The sequence below is a fragment of the Dermacentor silvarum genome, chromosome 1 (genome assembly GCF_013339745.2).
Source record: "Dermacentor silvarum isolate Dsil-2018 chromosome 1, BIME_Dsil_1.4, whole genome shotgun sequence".
Lineage (NCBI taxonomy): Eukaryota > Metazoa > Arthropoda > Arachnida > Ixodida > Ixodidae > Dermacentor > Dermacentor silvarum.
Window position 1 is genome coordinate 118,956,049 of NC_051154.1, and position 16,702 is coordinate 118,972,750.

At 45.2% G+C, this 16,702-nt stretch overlaps 1 protein-coding gene across 5 annotated transcripts in view; it reads right to left on the reverse strand.

The window, feature by feature from the left end:
* Positions 1 to 1,188: 1,188 nt before the first annotated feature.
* The window catches only part of LOC119435914 (enhancer of mRNA-decapping protein 4-like), a 149,986-nt gene continuing 134,472 nt past the window's right edge, over positions 1,189 to 16,702 (reverse strand). For all 5 annotated transcript variants that reach the window (XM_049660879.1, XM_037702609.2, XM_049660881.1 and 2 more), the window contains 5 exons: positions 16,164 to 16,329; positions 11,458 to 11,674; positions 11,151 to 11,349; positions 3,235 to 3,398; positions 1,189 to 2,186 (listed from right to left, as the gene is read on the reverse strand). In XM_049660879.1, coding sequence (XP_049516836.1) covers positions 2,003 to 2,186; positions 3,235 to 3,398; positions 11,151 to 11,349; positions 11,458 to 11,674; positions 16,164 to 16,329 — 930 coding nt within the window. In that variant the 3' untranslated portion in view covers positions 1,189 to 2,002. The remainder of the gene's footprint in view (positions 2,187 to 3,234; positions 3,399 to 11,150; positions 11,350 to 11,457; positions 11,675 to 16,163; positions 16,330 to 16,702) is intronic.

Sequence of the window (16,702 nt, forward strand, 5' to 3'; positions counted from 1 at the left end):
CTTACTGGCACAGTAAGTTTCCCGCACGTTTCCTACACACATCCACCCTTACTCGCGATCGCACGAAAACTTGCGCCCACCCTATCGCCAACGTGTGAATGAATAGGTGCACACTTGAATCAATGTGCCGAAGCATGAGTGACGGCGACTACACCGACAAGACACGAATGTTGGAAGCTGAATGTTTCGCGACGGTTCACAGAGTAAGCGAGGGACTAACGATAATAAGTCTTTGCTACGAGCTACCGCAAAGTACAGAACATTTAAATTCCAAGCCTTGGTGCGCAGCAAGAACAAATTTATCGCAGCAGAGCACACCCGCGAGTGATTACGCTGAAAAGAAACAATCAGGTAGTGGCCGTACCGAGGAACTTTACTGAGTCAGAAATATGACAAGCCGTTGGTTCAAAACATTTGCCAAATAAAGAACGCAGAGCACACTGATCCCGATTTAATGCATAAGGGGAAAGTTTGGACAGCTTTGAGCTTGGAATGCATTTCTAGCCTCGCTTTTAGTACAAGCACCGTATACGCTGCTGGCGCCGTTTGGACAAGGCGTAATGAGCTCTGAAAGCACTTACATGTCCTCTAAAGCTGTGGCCAAAGCTTCGTGTCGTGCGCACAGTCACCATCTACGATATGCGTCGAAACGGAGGTTTGCTGCGCCGCACCGGTGTCACGCGCTTGCATTGTAAACGCGGAGGCAACGGAGGCGGCTGAGGCAAGCAATGGACGCGTCACCACGTGATCAAACATGACAGCGCCCACGGGAGCGCCGCGAAAAGGGTCAATACCATCTGAGCCTCGGGACCATGGTACGAACACTTCAACAGTATACGTAACCGCGGCGCACGCTTAACCGACACTGCTGCTACAAGCCCATGGGGCTTGGCTTTTCTAAGTAATAATGCTCAGAAGGACTGTTTGTGCAAATCAACCGAAAACAGCACTATTAATGGGTTTGCAACTTGATGCTTGCTCCTACTTTCTGCGTGCTAAGACACTGGCCCAAATCGGTAACAAATAATGCAAGTGGCACAAATTCATGGTGACAATGTGACTGGGTATTAGAAGCTTCAGCTTGTAATACCATCCATCCACAATACCTAACCATCGCTTGCTGTTTAGCGAGCACCATGGTGCATTCAGATCACCAGTGCTACAAGTGACCCAGTCTACACGAAGCTATTGAATAAATAGAAAACCTTTATTTCTCTTCAATCTACAAAACAAACAGCACTCAGTGAACAATACAGAGAAAGTGTCAAATGAAATGCAAGAACAATGTTACAGTGAGGCAAAGGTCAATTTAACAATTCTTAAAATTTGTAATTGCAAAAAGATGACACATTCTGCTTTAAGTGGAAACAAGAGGAAAGGGGGAGGCAATGGAAATGCTGCACGAAGAGGTGAAAATATGGCAATAAAGAACCAGTGGCAACACATTAGTCACATGTGCAGTGCAGCACAGCACATGGCCAGTTAATAGAACTGAAAAAATTGGTTACAGCAAAATGTCCTGCCACACTGACAAGTTTTAAAGGAGAGCAGTAGAACCTTGTTTTAACTTTAATTTCAAACTGTGTTTATAGAAATTGGTACAAAATGTGCATGGCAGAAGGAGAACTGCTTGAAGCAACCTCAACACACAAACTGTCTTGGCTACTACATAGACTGTTGTTGATTGTACACAAACAAAAGTGCACTAGAAAAGCACGATTTTCAAACAGGAGCATGTACATTGTTTCCCCCCCTCCTTTCCCCTTAAGGAAAAAAAAAAAATGGATAAGTGGGTGGTCCCCAGAGCACCCTTAACAAGGTTCTTCTGCAGCAAGAGCCTAATTGCTGCCATACTGTACACTCCTCGTGTGCAGTTCCATCATTATAGCCCACTGTATGTCAGGCACAGCACACTACAAAAACTTCTCAGCGCTTTGACCACAAGTGTCCTTCATTGAGATGAACTCTGTGGTTTCCCCAGATGCCACACATTGACTGGAAGCTAGCAGGCGAGAGAGCTCTGGGTGACCATAAGCAGACGTTTGGCCATGCGCCCCATGTCATGAAGAGGTGTTCCTGTGAGGAACTTGTTGAGCTTCTGGCACAGCTGCGTCAAGATAACTGTCATGTGCTCCTTTGTGACTGCATTTTCTTTGTCCAGGCTGAGCACAGCCTCTTCCAGGTACCTGTAGGTAGATACCAGGCAATATAAACTTTTGTGAGAAAAACCTTTATAGCTATAAGGTGCCTGCAAGATATGACAGGCTTCTGCTGAAAGTAGTAAGATAGCACATAAATATTCATCAGGCATGCAATGCATACCAGTATCAGTGGGCTAGGCATTAGGAGAAAACCAACCACGACAAGAGAAATTGTTAAAAATCTACAAGAGAGGCAAAGTACCAGAAGGAAAAATAATTTGTTTGATGTTGACCAATTTGGCATAGAAAACACATCGGGGGAAAAAGATGTGAAGCACAAATTCCCATATGGAAGCCAAATGTTGCCCGCTAAGCCAAAATATCAGTCACACCTTTACAAACATGCATGCACACATAAAAAAAGGATATTAATTTTGAGGTGTTTTACTAACAAAGAAATGTATATCTTTTTAATGAAAAGCAGGACACAAGAGAAGAAGTGACAATTTTGGTATTACAGAAGCAAGATTTGCCAATCCAGTTTAATGTTCTTCTGTAGTGGCCTTGTCATCATCATTTATTTTTTCATTAAAGGCCCCTGTGGAAGTATTACATGGGGGGGGGGGGGGGGGGGGACAATATTCATGACTAAGCAGAACCTTCGCATTTGCATACCCTCTTAATGGATGTGCAGAAACTGCAAGAAACACCCAACGAGGTCACTGGTTTGAAAAATTAACTTAGGCCATGGAAATTATTCCCTCAACTGATTTTATAACAATTCAGAGCATATAGGATTAATGATGCTGCTTTAAGTCTACTGTGCCAGTGCCAACATTGCAGAGATGCGAAAATGGGCATGAAAAGCTAAAAAATTTGCTGCAAATAAATGCAGAACTTGTTGCTGATGATGACGGATATGTGAACCAACATCTATGCTTTATATGTAACCAATTGACTACACTTGATGATCAGAGATCATTGTAACACGCTAACATTACAATGGTACCTAATGCACATACTTCATTATCTGCACAAAACACAAGAAATAACTCACTGAAAAAATGTCGAACAGCTAAGGCACAATGCTTACTTCAACTTAATTTCAGTGCTGGTCGCAAGGTCTGCACACAACTGCTGGATGAGCGAGAGCAGCACTGGCTGGTGTAAAGGGCATGGATGTTGGCCAAAGACGATGGTAGGGGACACCATCTCGCATGTTGACACAACGATAGCCAGGTCGGCCACTGACAGAGCCTGGATGACAAAATGTTTTTCGTTAAAAGGAGGCTAAAGTGAAGTAAAGTGAATTTTGGATGTATAGTTTATACCATGTTGTATAGCTCACTAGCACATCATTCTGCTGAAGTCCATAGCTCTATAATTTATAGCCCACAAAAAAAAAAAAAAGAAGAGATGGACACTTCAGCATTACCTTGAACTAGTAGTCAGCCCATGTGCTTGTAGTTACTATCATATTTCTGTTGATTGCACTGAAATGTAATCCAATTGTGTTTTATTTCATCTTTTATGGAAATTGTGCTTATACCATATTTGTACTGGGATTTTTAAATAAACAGATCCCGGAGCTAGTCCTTTTGAATGGTTCAGACTCTGAGCACTGGGAAGTGAATTCGGAACCACACAACAAGCTGCAGCATAAAATGAGGGATGAACATGCGAGGGACAAGCACTGTGCTGACTTTCAATCTGTTGGAGTTGAAAGTCAGCTCCGTGTATCTCTACTATGTTCGTCTGCCGCTTTACACGCTGTTATTAGATGATTGTGAACAACTAGCCTGAATTTTCGCTCTAGTGAAATTCGCCCCTATTGCTCCTTGCTGCACATCTGCAATAGGTAGTTTGATGCACCGTACCTTTACCAGTGAAAGTTTTTGCATCGAAGTTACCAATGGTCTCCTTTATACCTTTTTTTTTTAACGAGAACTTTCATTATCTACTCCTTGGGACCCGCTTGTGATCACCAGCTCTGTGCAAAAAATGATACTCTAAATGGACAGACACGGTTCCACAGCAAAGGTAACAAATTCTCTCTAGCACCTGTGCATTTCGTATTTTATGGTTCAAGTTTGGTTATAGCTGGCATAAAATTTTACTGTACATTGCAGAATAGTTTTGGGAAGTGGAGTGCTGCTGAAATGCACCAACGGGAAGTAAATGCACAAGGCCTCGGAGTTGCATATTTCCAACACAGCAATGCAGCAACGTTTGGGCGTTGAATAGCACTGTTATATATAATTGTTGTTTATAACTTCTTTCACTTGCTTACACACTCTGCAATATTCGTGCATTTTACTCAGCTTTATGAGGCTCCTTGTATGGACGAAAGAGGTTGTTTGAAAACAATATCAGATTACATAGAGACCAATCAAAGCAATTTCTACTGTGACAAGAGCAACAGTGACGAGGCAATGTGTGCCCATCATGGCAATGGCGTCCTAGACTATGATAAAGAAGAAATGGGGCACTTGTGATTTTTGTGACAAATGAAGAAACCACAATGAGAGCAGTTAAATGATATGGCAACAGAACTGTGACAATTCTGTCCAACTACTGGTGACCACCAAGCCATTGCAGTCAAGCGATATGCCAGAGAGGTGAAAAAATTGCATCCTTGTTGAATGCCCACATCATACTGGAATGGGTAGGGTTGCTTTGTTAGGCAAGATGCGCATTAGCTATCGCTTTGGAATGTATGCGAAATGGTGGTAATTATACTTATTCTAGCATACTGTAAAGAGCGCAGCTGTAAACACATGGTCAAAACACAAAATCAGCAGAGAGGGCGGCCTTTTATGCGGACTCGGCTGGCCACACCAACGTTACTAGACTAGCTTCAGTAGTCAAACTCCGAGGCGTTCCGCGGAACCGCCATCCGCCCGTGCTTTCATAGCGCTGCAGTCGCACCCAGCTTCACTTCCTCACTAGCTGGCTACGCGAACTGGCCGGACGAAACATGCGATGCAGCGTTGGTGTATTCTGTGGTTGGTTGTTGATGGCAGGAAGCATGTCATCCGCGAAACTGTAGCCTTCGCCGCGTTTGTTAAGGATATTAGCAGACAATGCCGACGTGCTGCGATCCTGGCTGCACAAGCGGCTAAAGAACGATGTCGACAGTTCAGCGCGCCACTTCTGTGCTCCCAACAATGCGACATTTCACTCGGCGTTGAACAGAAAGATTCCTCGTGCCGACCGGGAACTCTCTGCGAAATCCAAGATGTGTGATTTACACTTTCATGAGCAGGACATCTTAAAGTGTTATGTGCATATTATCAACAGACAGACTGTTGAGGTGCCACGACACAAGTGGAAACTTGCCGAGGGTGCGGTGCCAAAAATGTTTCCGAACATTCCCTCATACCTATCGAATCAGCCGGAAAAAAAAGCGCGAACTAAGAGAGATGTTTGGTGACCTGTTCTGGGCCATCTTAGAAGAGCTGTCAGAGAACACGCTGAGTCGTGTAGGGTGCCCCTTGCACTTTCAGGAACTGAGTGCACGCACATCATTAAATATTTAACGGCGGAGCTGTTTAAGCTTTTCGTTTCCCCGCGTAGTGATGACGTCATTGCACACAGCTTCACCTTGCGATAGCCAATCAATAGCTAATCGATAAATAATGAATAAATTTCGGAAAATGCTAGGGATGACTTGGTAGTGCTTAGCCTAGCCCAAATACGTGGCCAATACCTTGCGATAGCCTATCAATAGCTAATGAATAATCAATAAATTCCGGAAAAGCATAACCCGTAAGACCAGGACCAGCTAGGTGCCGATCAGCTCCGCTGTTTCTTTAGCCTTGCGCCACTAGTGCAAGCTACGCTAATTTTTATTTAGTCACGAGCACGCATACCTTGCAGGAACCTTGCATAAAAATGCATTTTTATGCAAGGTTCCTGGAGCAGCGGTGTGGATCCAGTCTTGAAGTAAAGGCAGCGAGGAAACGTGCCAAGCTGCTGTAGGTGGAGTTTGTTTCCACGTAGGCGTAAATCATTTGCCTAGATTATGTCCCTTCTGACAGTTTAAGTCTTAGCTATATATCTGGGGCATATAGTTGTTTTTTACTTCGTTTTCTTTAATAAAGCTTTCATTGGTTTACAAGAAAGTTGTGCTGTTATTTTTGTGGATAATAAATTTGGTCTCGCTAGCTGGTGTATAACTACCCCAGATCAAAGTGCTGTATAACTACTGCCCCAGACCAAAGCAGCGAGAAAACTTGCCAAGCTGCTGTAAGGGAAAAGTAAATAGCGTGAAAGGTTAAGACGACAAGAAAAAACACAAGACGCAGCTTCTGCGCTTAGTCGTATGCGTTACTTCCTATCGTGCAGTTTACCCTTCTTTCAGTATGAACCAACTAGCCAGGTATATCTTATTGCTGTAGGTGGATATCGCTTTCGCGTGGTATCACTAATTCAGACTAAGGAAAACGCCAGCGCGCGTGAAAAACGCGCAAACTGCCCGTCCGCACGACCTCAAGGCTGCGACGAGGCGTCTGCAGTATAGCTCGATGGAACGGCGCTGCCATCTGGTGGCTGCCAAAGGAGTGGCGACAGCAGCGGTAAGCGCACGGGCAGCGAGTTTGACAACTGAAGCAAGTCTAGTAACGTTGGGCCACACGCCTTGTCTTGTTCCAAAAGACCCTTTGCAGAGAATTCACTACAAGTCATGAGAAAAAGCAAGACGGCGATTTCTCGAGATGCAAGGTTGGATGGCACTGAACACTGGCCAATGTGGTACAGTCGCAATACGACCTCTGCAAGACATGCATAGGCTGATCTCTATTACGAGTGTATGCCGAGCAGTGCAGAGGCCGTCTCTGTGGTCGCCATCAAAGGTTATGCCCAAGGAACAGGAACCAATGACACGTACATCACGACCATGCAACTAGGGATTGCCTGAAAACTGATCTCGTGTCTTTTTAAGTTTTAAAAAATTTCTCAGTGCAAGTGGCGCCTAGCATATGGATGGCCATCTAAAACGAAACTAACAATCTCCTGTTCCAAGTACAAAGTAAGCCTTTACATCAAGAAAGGCTACAATTGCTTTTTGGCATTCTATCAAAAGCTAGGTAGCAAATGCGTCTTATGTGCAAAGCAGGAAAGAAAGTCTGGGGTTTTGCATGCTAAAATCTGATTATGAGGCACGCTGTAGTAGTAGGATTAGAAAAAATCAGCTGGCAGCTGTATACAAGCACACAAACCGAAGAGCCAAAGAGCAACAATGTGCATGCATTTGGTGCGTACTGCGTGCCGCCGATAGGCGGCCGAAGCAAAACAGGAGTGTACTAGATAGGAGGAGTGGGTCCAGCGCAGGCTCCACCCACCGAGACATTTTTATTGAATTGTTGGTGGAGCCATCATCGCCTTCACCTGAATGAGCGGCACTGTGCACCCGCCGGACATAGGTCGCCGTCAAGGGACCCTACTGGAGCAGCTTGGAGCTCTGATTGTCGTTTCACTGTGCTGTATCTAGTTTTGCTACTTGATGGCAGAGACAGTGATTTTATTCCTTACTGACACATAAAGAAAATGTACAAAGAGCGACAAAAACAACGCAAGAATGGCGGTGTGTAGAGCAGACAGCGACTGGCCTGTGAGCTTGCTGAAACAGCCGGAGCTTCAGGATAAAGCGATGGCGCCGCCGCCACAATTTCAGCGTTTTTTGCATCCCTCTCGGCACTTGCCACAGCATCCGCTGGAATCACTTCCCCATTCTAATACACTATAATGCATACACTCGTTTTTCAAGCAAAAAATTTTGCATGGAGGCTGTTTAGTATCTACACTATCTCAACCTAGTCATTTTATGTGCCCAAAAATTTCATTCTAACTGACCAAGAGGCTAAGCCCTCTTTTCTTGCAGTTAGCAAACTATATAAAACTATACGCTAATCTTCTTTCTGGGCTTTTACATGCCAAAACCAGTTCCGATTGAGGCACGCCGTAGTGGAGGGCTCTGGATTAATTTTGGCCACCTTGGTTTCTTTAACGTGCACTACAACGCAAGCACGCGGGCATTTTTGCATTTCACCAACAATGCACTAATGACTACAAACTATGGATGACCTGGCATGGGAAGAAATATTGAGGATGCCTGGGAAGCAGTAGCACCCTCTCAAACCCAGCAATTCGGGACATCACCTCTAGTTCCCCGCTTTTACACCACGTGGCGTACAGACTTTCAAATTTGTGTGATCACACATGCAGTGTACTGGACGAGAACAGAATGCACATTAAAAAATCACCGCCCAAGCATTCCATACAGATGCTTAACCAGCGAAGCTGAAACGTGCATATCACTGGGTTACACCCAACGGTTCATTAAACGATGACTTGGTAGGCTGCCGGATTCTCGGTACGCAGTTGCTGCTTGCGCTCGGCCATCCGGGCCTGTTCTGTGCCCCGACTGCAGCATCGGCACGGCGAACATGAGCTCTCTGACGGTGCTGCTGTCGGCGCTGTTCTTTGTAAGCTGGCCGCTGTTCGAGAGTTCGTACGATCTTCAACATGGTCTACCCATGTTGAAGTCGGAGAGGAACTGCTGCACGCGTGCTTAGCTGCGACGGAGAGAATGAAGTCACTGGCGGCGCATCCAATGGTGCGCCTCTCTTTGTCTTTTATATGTGACAAGCATAGTTCAAGGGCGTGTTACAAGTCCCAGAGCCCACCACCCGGAGTCCCCAGGGGTATGTACCATTGCGCTTGGACCCTTTCTGCACTATCACCTGGATCGGCCCACATTTCTGCGCCATATACAGCTTCGCAGTAAAAAAACCTGAACCTGCTGCTGCTCAGTCCACTCTGCCCTTGACTATGCCTTTAAGGTTAACAATGTTTAAAGACCTGCAGCTATGTAGCGAGCTTTGCCTGTGGCAGTTTTGTTACGAACGACGAAAGTGAGGAGGTCTAGCAGAAAATTCAGTACCTCAAGTCTTGCTGCGTTTTCCAAGCATTAAACACAGTTTGCCACTGCACAAGGAACGTGAACCAGTGTACAAAAGCTTGCATGGCTCCTTCGCATAAATGTGCCGTGCCCTCGACTACGGCATCCCTGACTGCCCCCTGTGCAGATTCGGGTCGTTAAAATCAATCAACGAAAACTACCGATACTTTACTCCAAGCAATAGAAGTCAAGCAGTTGTTTCTCGTGGTGCCAGTGTTTTTTCAGCAGTCTCACATCCTGGGAAATCCACACGACTAGGTACCAGCTGAATTGGTCTCTTGACCAGTTTTCCTGCAGGTGTATGAAGCAAGCACACCCTACCCTTACTAGGCCATCCGTTCCTGGGAAAACTTTTTTCGACCTAGCATAGTTTCCACAGCGTCCTTTTACGTGTTTCTTCAAGCAGAAGCACATCTCCGCTGCCTTGTATAAGAAAAGGATTCTCCATTGCCTAGGCAACACCCGTGCTCCCATTGAGCCAGCACACTGCCGCTGCGGTTATTTTTTCTGCGGCGTTTCTTGTTTGATCGGTTGCTCCGCGCCATCGCCCTTGTAGCTCTCCCCTCGGCTTTGTTTTCCTGAGATTTTTCAGCAACCACAATGCAGCCAGTATTTCGATTAGCGCAACTGCACTATTGAGCTTTATGGGAAGATAAACGAGTCAATAAAGACTGCATTATTTATGGTCCTGCACTATAAGTGGTTACGTTATAAGTGGTCTAGGCTGTAGTTCACTTATATTGGCACATCCTTGTGAGTGCGGGAAGTACAAACAGGCCTTTTTCAACCTGTGTTTTTGGAGAAACATGCTTAAACTAATATAGAACCTGCAATACATATTGAGAGTCTGGACTCAAATTTTGGGAAGCAAGTGAACCAAGTTTACAAGTATCTTTAATTAATGCCCCTTTGAACCAAAGGTAGTAGTGAAGAGTAGCACGCAGCATGAGCATTATGCAAAAAACAATGTAAAATTAGGTTCCAAGTATCGTAAATACCCGCATTTAATATGAGATTTTCTTCTAAATTTTACCATGTAAAATTCCTGCCACGTATTATATGCGGATCCCAAAGTTTTCAGCCTAAAATTTGCAATTTCGGTTTCATTTTTCTTCAGCAGCGGAAGGTGCCTCATTTTGCGGTGGCGTCGGTAGGCTGCCGCTGCTTTCAACGGGCAGCATTTTGACCACGCTAAGAATCGGCACGTTCGCTAGTTTATCTTGCATGATGTCAAGACCGCGAAAGCAGTACCCAGCTGACTTTTAAGAGAGTTATTTTAGCTGCCAAAACTATCGAAAATTGCGCTGCAGGGCGGCACTTCGGCGTCGAGGGCAGCGTTCGAGGCTGGGATGATATCCCAGTTGCAACTGCTGGACGTTTGCATTAACAAGCCTTTTAAAGACCGGATCAAGTGCTGCTACCAACAGTGGATGAGGTTGGGAGACCCGGAAGCAACGGCTATCGGACGGCTGAAACGGGCCTCTCCAGCGGTGCTTTGTAGCTGGATTGCGGATGCATGGGCCAGCATCCCCGAGGAGCTCGTCAGTCACTATTTTAAGAAATGCGGCATCGCCAACGCACTTGACGGCACTGAAGAAGACTTTCTGTGGGAAAATATCTCCGACAAGGGGCTATCGGGACACAGTGCCAGTGAAACCAACGAGGACTGAACGTTAACTGCAATGCAAATAAATGCTTTCTGCAAGTTTTCCTCACTCGCATTATATGCGGATGAAAACTTTTTTCCCCAAATAACACCTCGTATTATATGCGGGTTTTTACGGTATATCCACAACATGCTTTACATTTACTTAATTTATGTTGCTGGAAGTTAACTGTTTCATGTATGTCTGCTGTCAAGTAAACACAACCTTTGCAGCACTTATTCACTTTTGAGAATCATTTCAAACCACTGTGATTGTCACTAATGTAGCTTTACTTCAACAAAGTATGGACAGCATAGTGGCAACAAGTGGCTAAATGCCAAAATACAGAAATTCCATATTCATTGTTTATTGCAGTGCCACCACCATTATGACTGGACTCACCTGCTGGAAAGCCATATTATACTGGCCCTGACGCACTAGCAGGGTAATCTGCTGCAGCACAAGATGGGGGTCAGCAACGGGCACTGGTGTGTTCATTTTGGAGCGAGCGCCTATTCCTTCAGATGCAGCTGCGGCTACTGTCTCTTTCAGTGCGCCATGCATCTCTTCCCTCAGATTGTTCACAAGCATCTCCTGTTGCCTGCAGACCACAGGATTGAAAAACCAGTTTTCATGGCAGTCTTGTTTAATTTCAACCAGTAACATCTGCTGGTCCCTTATGAAGTTATGCATAGGTAGTGAAACTCACCCAGCCAATGCTTGTAAAAGTCCTGCCTTCAGGTTATGCAAAGAATTTGTCACAGCCTCATCAAGAGGAGCTCGAAAATCTGGAGGCACCAGTGCAGCTTTGTGGTCACGTAAAAATATCTGTAGACTGCGGTCCACGTGTGACTCGACATTCTTCATGGCTTCAGCAGCACGAGCTTCACCATGTTTATCAATATGCTGCTGAGCTTGATGGAGAACTGTAGAAGAAAATAAACAGGAACATTAGGAGCCCTAAATTGAAGAAACACTACAGTTGGTCGAAAGGGGTAATGAGAATGCAAGTACAGGTTCCATATATTTATCATCTCATTTAACTCTTTCGTTACCACGCCTATTTCAGATCGAACACCAGTGATCGCTGCTTTAAATCACCGATTTCGACATGTTAGAGTAGTTTTTTATGCACCTAGCGCCTCCCAGTGGTTAGTCAAGGCACTCTACTTTCAATATCAGTAAAATTTACCCGCTCTGACGATGTTGTGATTTTGGCGGACCTTTTTGCGAACTAATGTGCGTGTGTTGTTAGTGAAAAGTCAACCTTGAGAAAAAAGTGCACTGCTCGTGATTACACCGCACTTACATTACATTTCTGTGTTGATTTTCAGGCAATTTCGAAGAGTTTCGGTTTCACATCACTTGCAAAATCCCAGCGAGGGTCGCTGTCGGTGTTACTACGCATTTATCAAAAATGGGCGGCGTCTCACACAGCTGCACAGCGAAAAAAGCGTCCCGATCGAAAATAAGCTGCACACGCACTTGAATTTAGTGATGAGGACTCAAAATAGGAGTCCGACAATGACAGCAAACCAGATTAAAGCTCTGAGGGCGACGATGTTCTGAGTCAGCCTGGGACATCCACAGTTGTTCACCGGCGAGTTTAGTTTACGACCTGGAGCAGTCTCCTTCCTTGTGCGCGCTTAGCTGCCGATTTTTGCGCACGACCTGAGAGCTACACTTATTATCTGCAGGGTGCATACTTTGCTTGGTCAGGATGTGCTGCCAAAGAAAATTCACTTCACCCAAGACCACCACCCTGAACATATATTGGCCCAGCACTACAGAGCAGCGCAACACACTTTATAACGGCATGAGATTTCTTTCTGCTCTTCTTCACTACAGAGGTGATAAAGACCATCTGTAAACATTAACAAAATATTCTTGGATGCATATTCTGTAGTTGCCTAGCTACGCTAAGATAGATGGGTCCTGGAAAGAGGCGGCTCCAGACGAACTGGTGAAGTTTATTGGACTTTTCATCGGACCATCCTCAGAAGATGCCGAAAAGGCGAAACTGCAAAATGTGTTACAAGATCCGCCAAATGTTATGTGCAAAAATGCAGAGTGCACATACGCTTCACAAAAGCCAGGAAATACTTCACCGCTTGGCACGAGTAAAAAGCAGCTCCTGGTCTAAGTTTCTTTTTTGTATCCGAAGAACGGCGTTGTACTAAGCATTTATTTTTTGGGACACTATTCCTGGGTCATTTTTCTTTGAAATGTTTATTCTGAATTTCCTTTGATATTACTATTTTGTAGATATCTTTTTTTTATTGTTTTTATCAACTGGCAACAAAAATGGTGCTTGCTAGAATTTGTTTTTGGCATTGCAAGGTATGGTTTTGGAAAGAGCATTTTATTATGTACAATCTGCTTTGCTGCAATGGGTGCTGAAATATTACTAGTGGTGGCATTTTTTTTATTTGACACCTATAGAAAAATGACAATTTTTGCGCGATAACGAAAGAGTTAAAGGGCCATGCCTATTTGCAAATTTTTGTTATAGAACAGTAGACATTGTATGGCACCGTTTAAGGAGAGTTTTACCGCAATAATTTTTCACCATGGTTAATTATAGAGGAGAAACAAATTTTGTGTTTCAATGCTGCCAAAAAGCGAGCATCACTGCCAACATAGAAACTATCTTGCTCTGCATCGGTGAGCGTCCGCAGCAACATTTCTACCCTACACTCTCCCATACCAGAGCTGAGCTGTCCATCTACATCCTAATCCCCGCCTCCTTTCTTTTTCTTTTTTAGGGGCGAAGCTCCTTATAGCGGCACCCGTTCGTCCCCGTCGTAGTAGGTAGCCACGTCTAGTTTTATGAATTGCTCAATAGATGGCGTTGTGTGTCCGTATATGTATGTATACCCATATATACATATATATGTATACATATAGTATAACCGGAAGCCGACTTCCGCTTCCGGTTCCACTTCCCGTTCCGGAAGCCAGTTTCCGGAGAACGCTTCCGGCGTTTTATGAAAAAAAAAATTCCGAAAGTTGTGTCCGTAGCTCGGAATCGAACCAGGGACCCCTCGCTTCCGAACGCGCGGCGCTAACTACTACGCCACGAAGCGCACATAGACACACGCACCACGATGGCAATAAATACCCAACATTAACGAAAGGCCGCGTTTCTAGCGCGTTTCTAACGCGTTTGTGCTAGCGCGTTACGGCCCGTGTAAGAAGCTGGTGTAAGATGCTGTGGCCTCTCCGCCTTACCTTCAACGCGTTTCGAACGCGCTGCCCAAGGCGGTGGCAAGTCAAGTTCAAGTCGAGGAGCGTTTATGAATACGGGGGGGTATACTCTCTCAGCAGTCATGTGATGGCGTCGGCAAATGCGGTGCACGTTCCGGCATGTGTAAATGGCTGCGTAAGACGCTGTGGCCGCTCCCCCTTACTAGAGTGTACTGCACGTTTCTAACGCGTTTGTGCTAGCGTCCCCTTAAGCGGGAGATCCCGATGATTCCCTCCGGAGCTTCGCCCACTCATCATCATTCACCCCGTGGATATGCTGTGATTTTTTTCTGCAGCATGGCGAGCTCCCAGTGTGTATTCTGCATTAGAAAGCTTACAGAGGTCACATGCGATAAACGGTGATGCTACAGGCAGTGTGTCTTACGTAGAGGCATTTGCGCGTGCGACCTTGGTCCTCTGGCTCGATACGAGGCTTCCTCAAGAGGAAGGGCACACTGGCTTCTGTTTGAAATGTTGGGTGTTTTTGCAACGTGCAGCCATTTCATAATTCGCAGACAATTTCCACCACATAAGCTACGCACTGTGCTTGTCTGAAATACTCAAACTTGATGAGCACTAAGAAGCTGTTGCATGCCACCACTGAAACCACTGCAAAGAGTGCTGCAGCCTTTCCCATGCTTGCTTGCACCTTTCAGCACTTCACAAACTGCACTCTGAACTACAGAAGCTATAACCTACATAAGGTGATGCTCGTTTATGACGAAGGACGTGTACAAAACATGAAGATGAGAACAAACTACCATTTTATGCAAGTTACCGTATTTACTCGCATAATGAACGCACTTTTCCCCCCAAAAAATAGGCGTAAAGTTGGGGGGGGGGTGTTCATTATGCGGGGTAAAATGTTGAGCGATTTTCTGCCGTGGCCACCTCTAAAAAAGTAGCAGTTTTGCCCAAAAGGCGAACCATCGATTGCGATGGCAAATGCATAGACAGCTATACGAAGTGAGGATAGTAGTTTTATCTATGTAGATTAACAAGCATGGTGTCAGCGCGCAAGGGCAAACATGAACACATCACACTCGATTACAGCGGACTCTCGCTGTCAAAACGCTGGTGTGAGTAAACGCTGCAGCAACAGCGAGCAAGTGTCCTTCGTGCCGTGTATCGCATCAACGCAAACTGAGCGGCAAGAATGGAGCACGCACAAAGGTATAAGCCCCTGTCGCACATAGACCGTGCCTAGACTCAGCGTCCTACCCAGAGCACTTTCATGATAGGGCGCGTGTGGCCACGCAATGCACAGTTGTCTCCCCCGCCCCCCCCCCCACCAGTGCCATGCGCGTGATGGAATACGGCGCGTTTCCTCTCCGCTTTCCTCCCTTGAAAGCGGGAGATTGAGCCGCAATCGTCGGCGCGGACGGCAAAAATGCGCTTCGAGTATCCATATGAATGCTATTGCAATAAAAGTAGGAGACACATGGTACGATTCAGTGTCCGATATGGCATGCGAAACAGTCGTACCTGCCAAACGTCTATCAGACGCCGAATCGTACAGTGTCTCTCCTACTTCACGGCAGCAAGTTCAGGGCGCGATCAATATGCGGACATTTTTCGGACATTTTTCCCGGTCCCGTGAGATCCGAATTAACGAGCTTTTACTGTAACACATTCCTCTATGGGGTTATGTTTATTTTTCGCAATTGCGAACGTAGGAGCCGGGTAATCGTATAAAGCGGGAACGTATCAGCGAGGTTCCACTGTATATGTGACATGCTGCCATAAACTGCATAAAAATAACAACTGCGATGCTAAATTTGTTTTTAATAACAGCATTCGTAATAGAGCACTGGGATTGTTATAAGTGGGCTCAACTGTACCTCATTAGCACAGCCTACCATGTCAATACATCAGACTCATCCTTGTGGAAAACTGTATTTGCATGTGCAATGCGCACAAATGCAGATGCACACACTTCTAAACTTTATCTCATTTCAATACTGCTTGTAACAAGATATGTACACACAAGTTTAGAGGGAGGCACCGTGTGATGGCACCCAATCCTAAAATGTCCAATACTCACTGCCAAGCGTGTGTACACACAAATGCATGAAGAAAAATATTATAGCGAATCGATTACAAATGATGCTTTACAGTTTTACATTAAGCCAAACAAGCTGAGATAGTAGCAAGATTTCCAATACTTACACTCACGGGTGCCCTTCTGAAAGGTCTCGTTGAGCTGAAGGAACAGGTTCTGACAGATGCGATCGAGTGATGGCATAAGGGTGTTTTGCATGATCTCCCGACACGTGCCTTGCACGTGTGACTGTACTGAGGTGCTGATGGCTTGAGCTACTGTATCAGCCATCATCTAAAGAACAGCAAAAAAATGTTTAGTGGGGGCTTGGCACTGAATTACAGGAAGAAAAATTCGGCAGACACTGTAATGCATCTTGAAGGCTATGTAGGGTGTTCCAACTAACAGAACGAAGTTAAAAAAAAAAACTTATCACTAATTATTTAACAATTTTGTCTCATAACTATATGTGACGTGCTGCCACAAACTGCATAAACAACGCAACTGCCATGCTAAATTTGTTTGTAATAACAGAATTCGTAATAGAGCACTGGGAAGTGGGCTCAACTGTACCTCATTAGCACAGCCTACCATGTTAATACATCAAACTCATGCTTGTAGAACACTGTATTTACATGTGCAATGCGCACAAATGCAGACGCATACA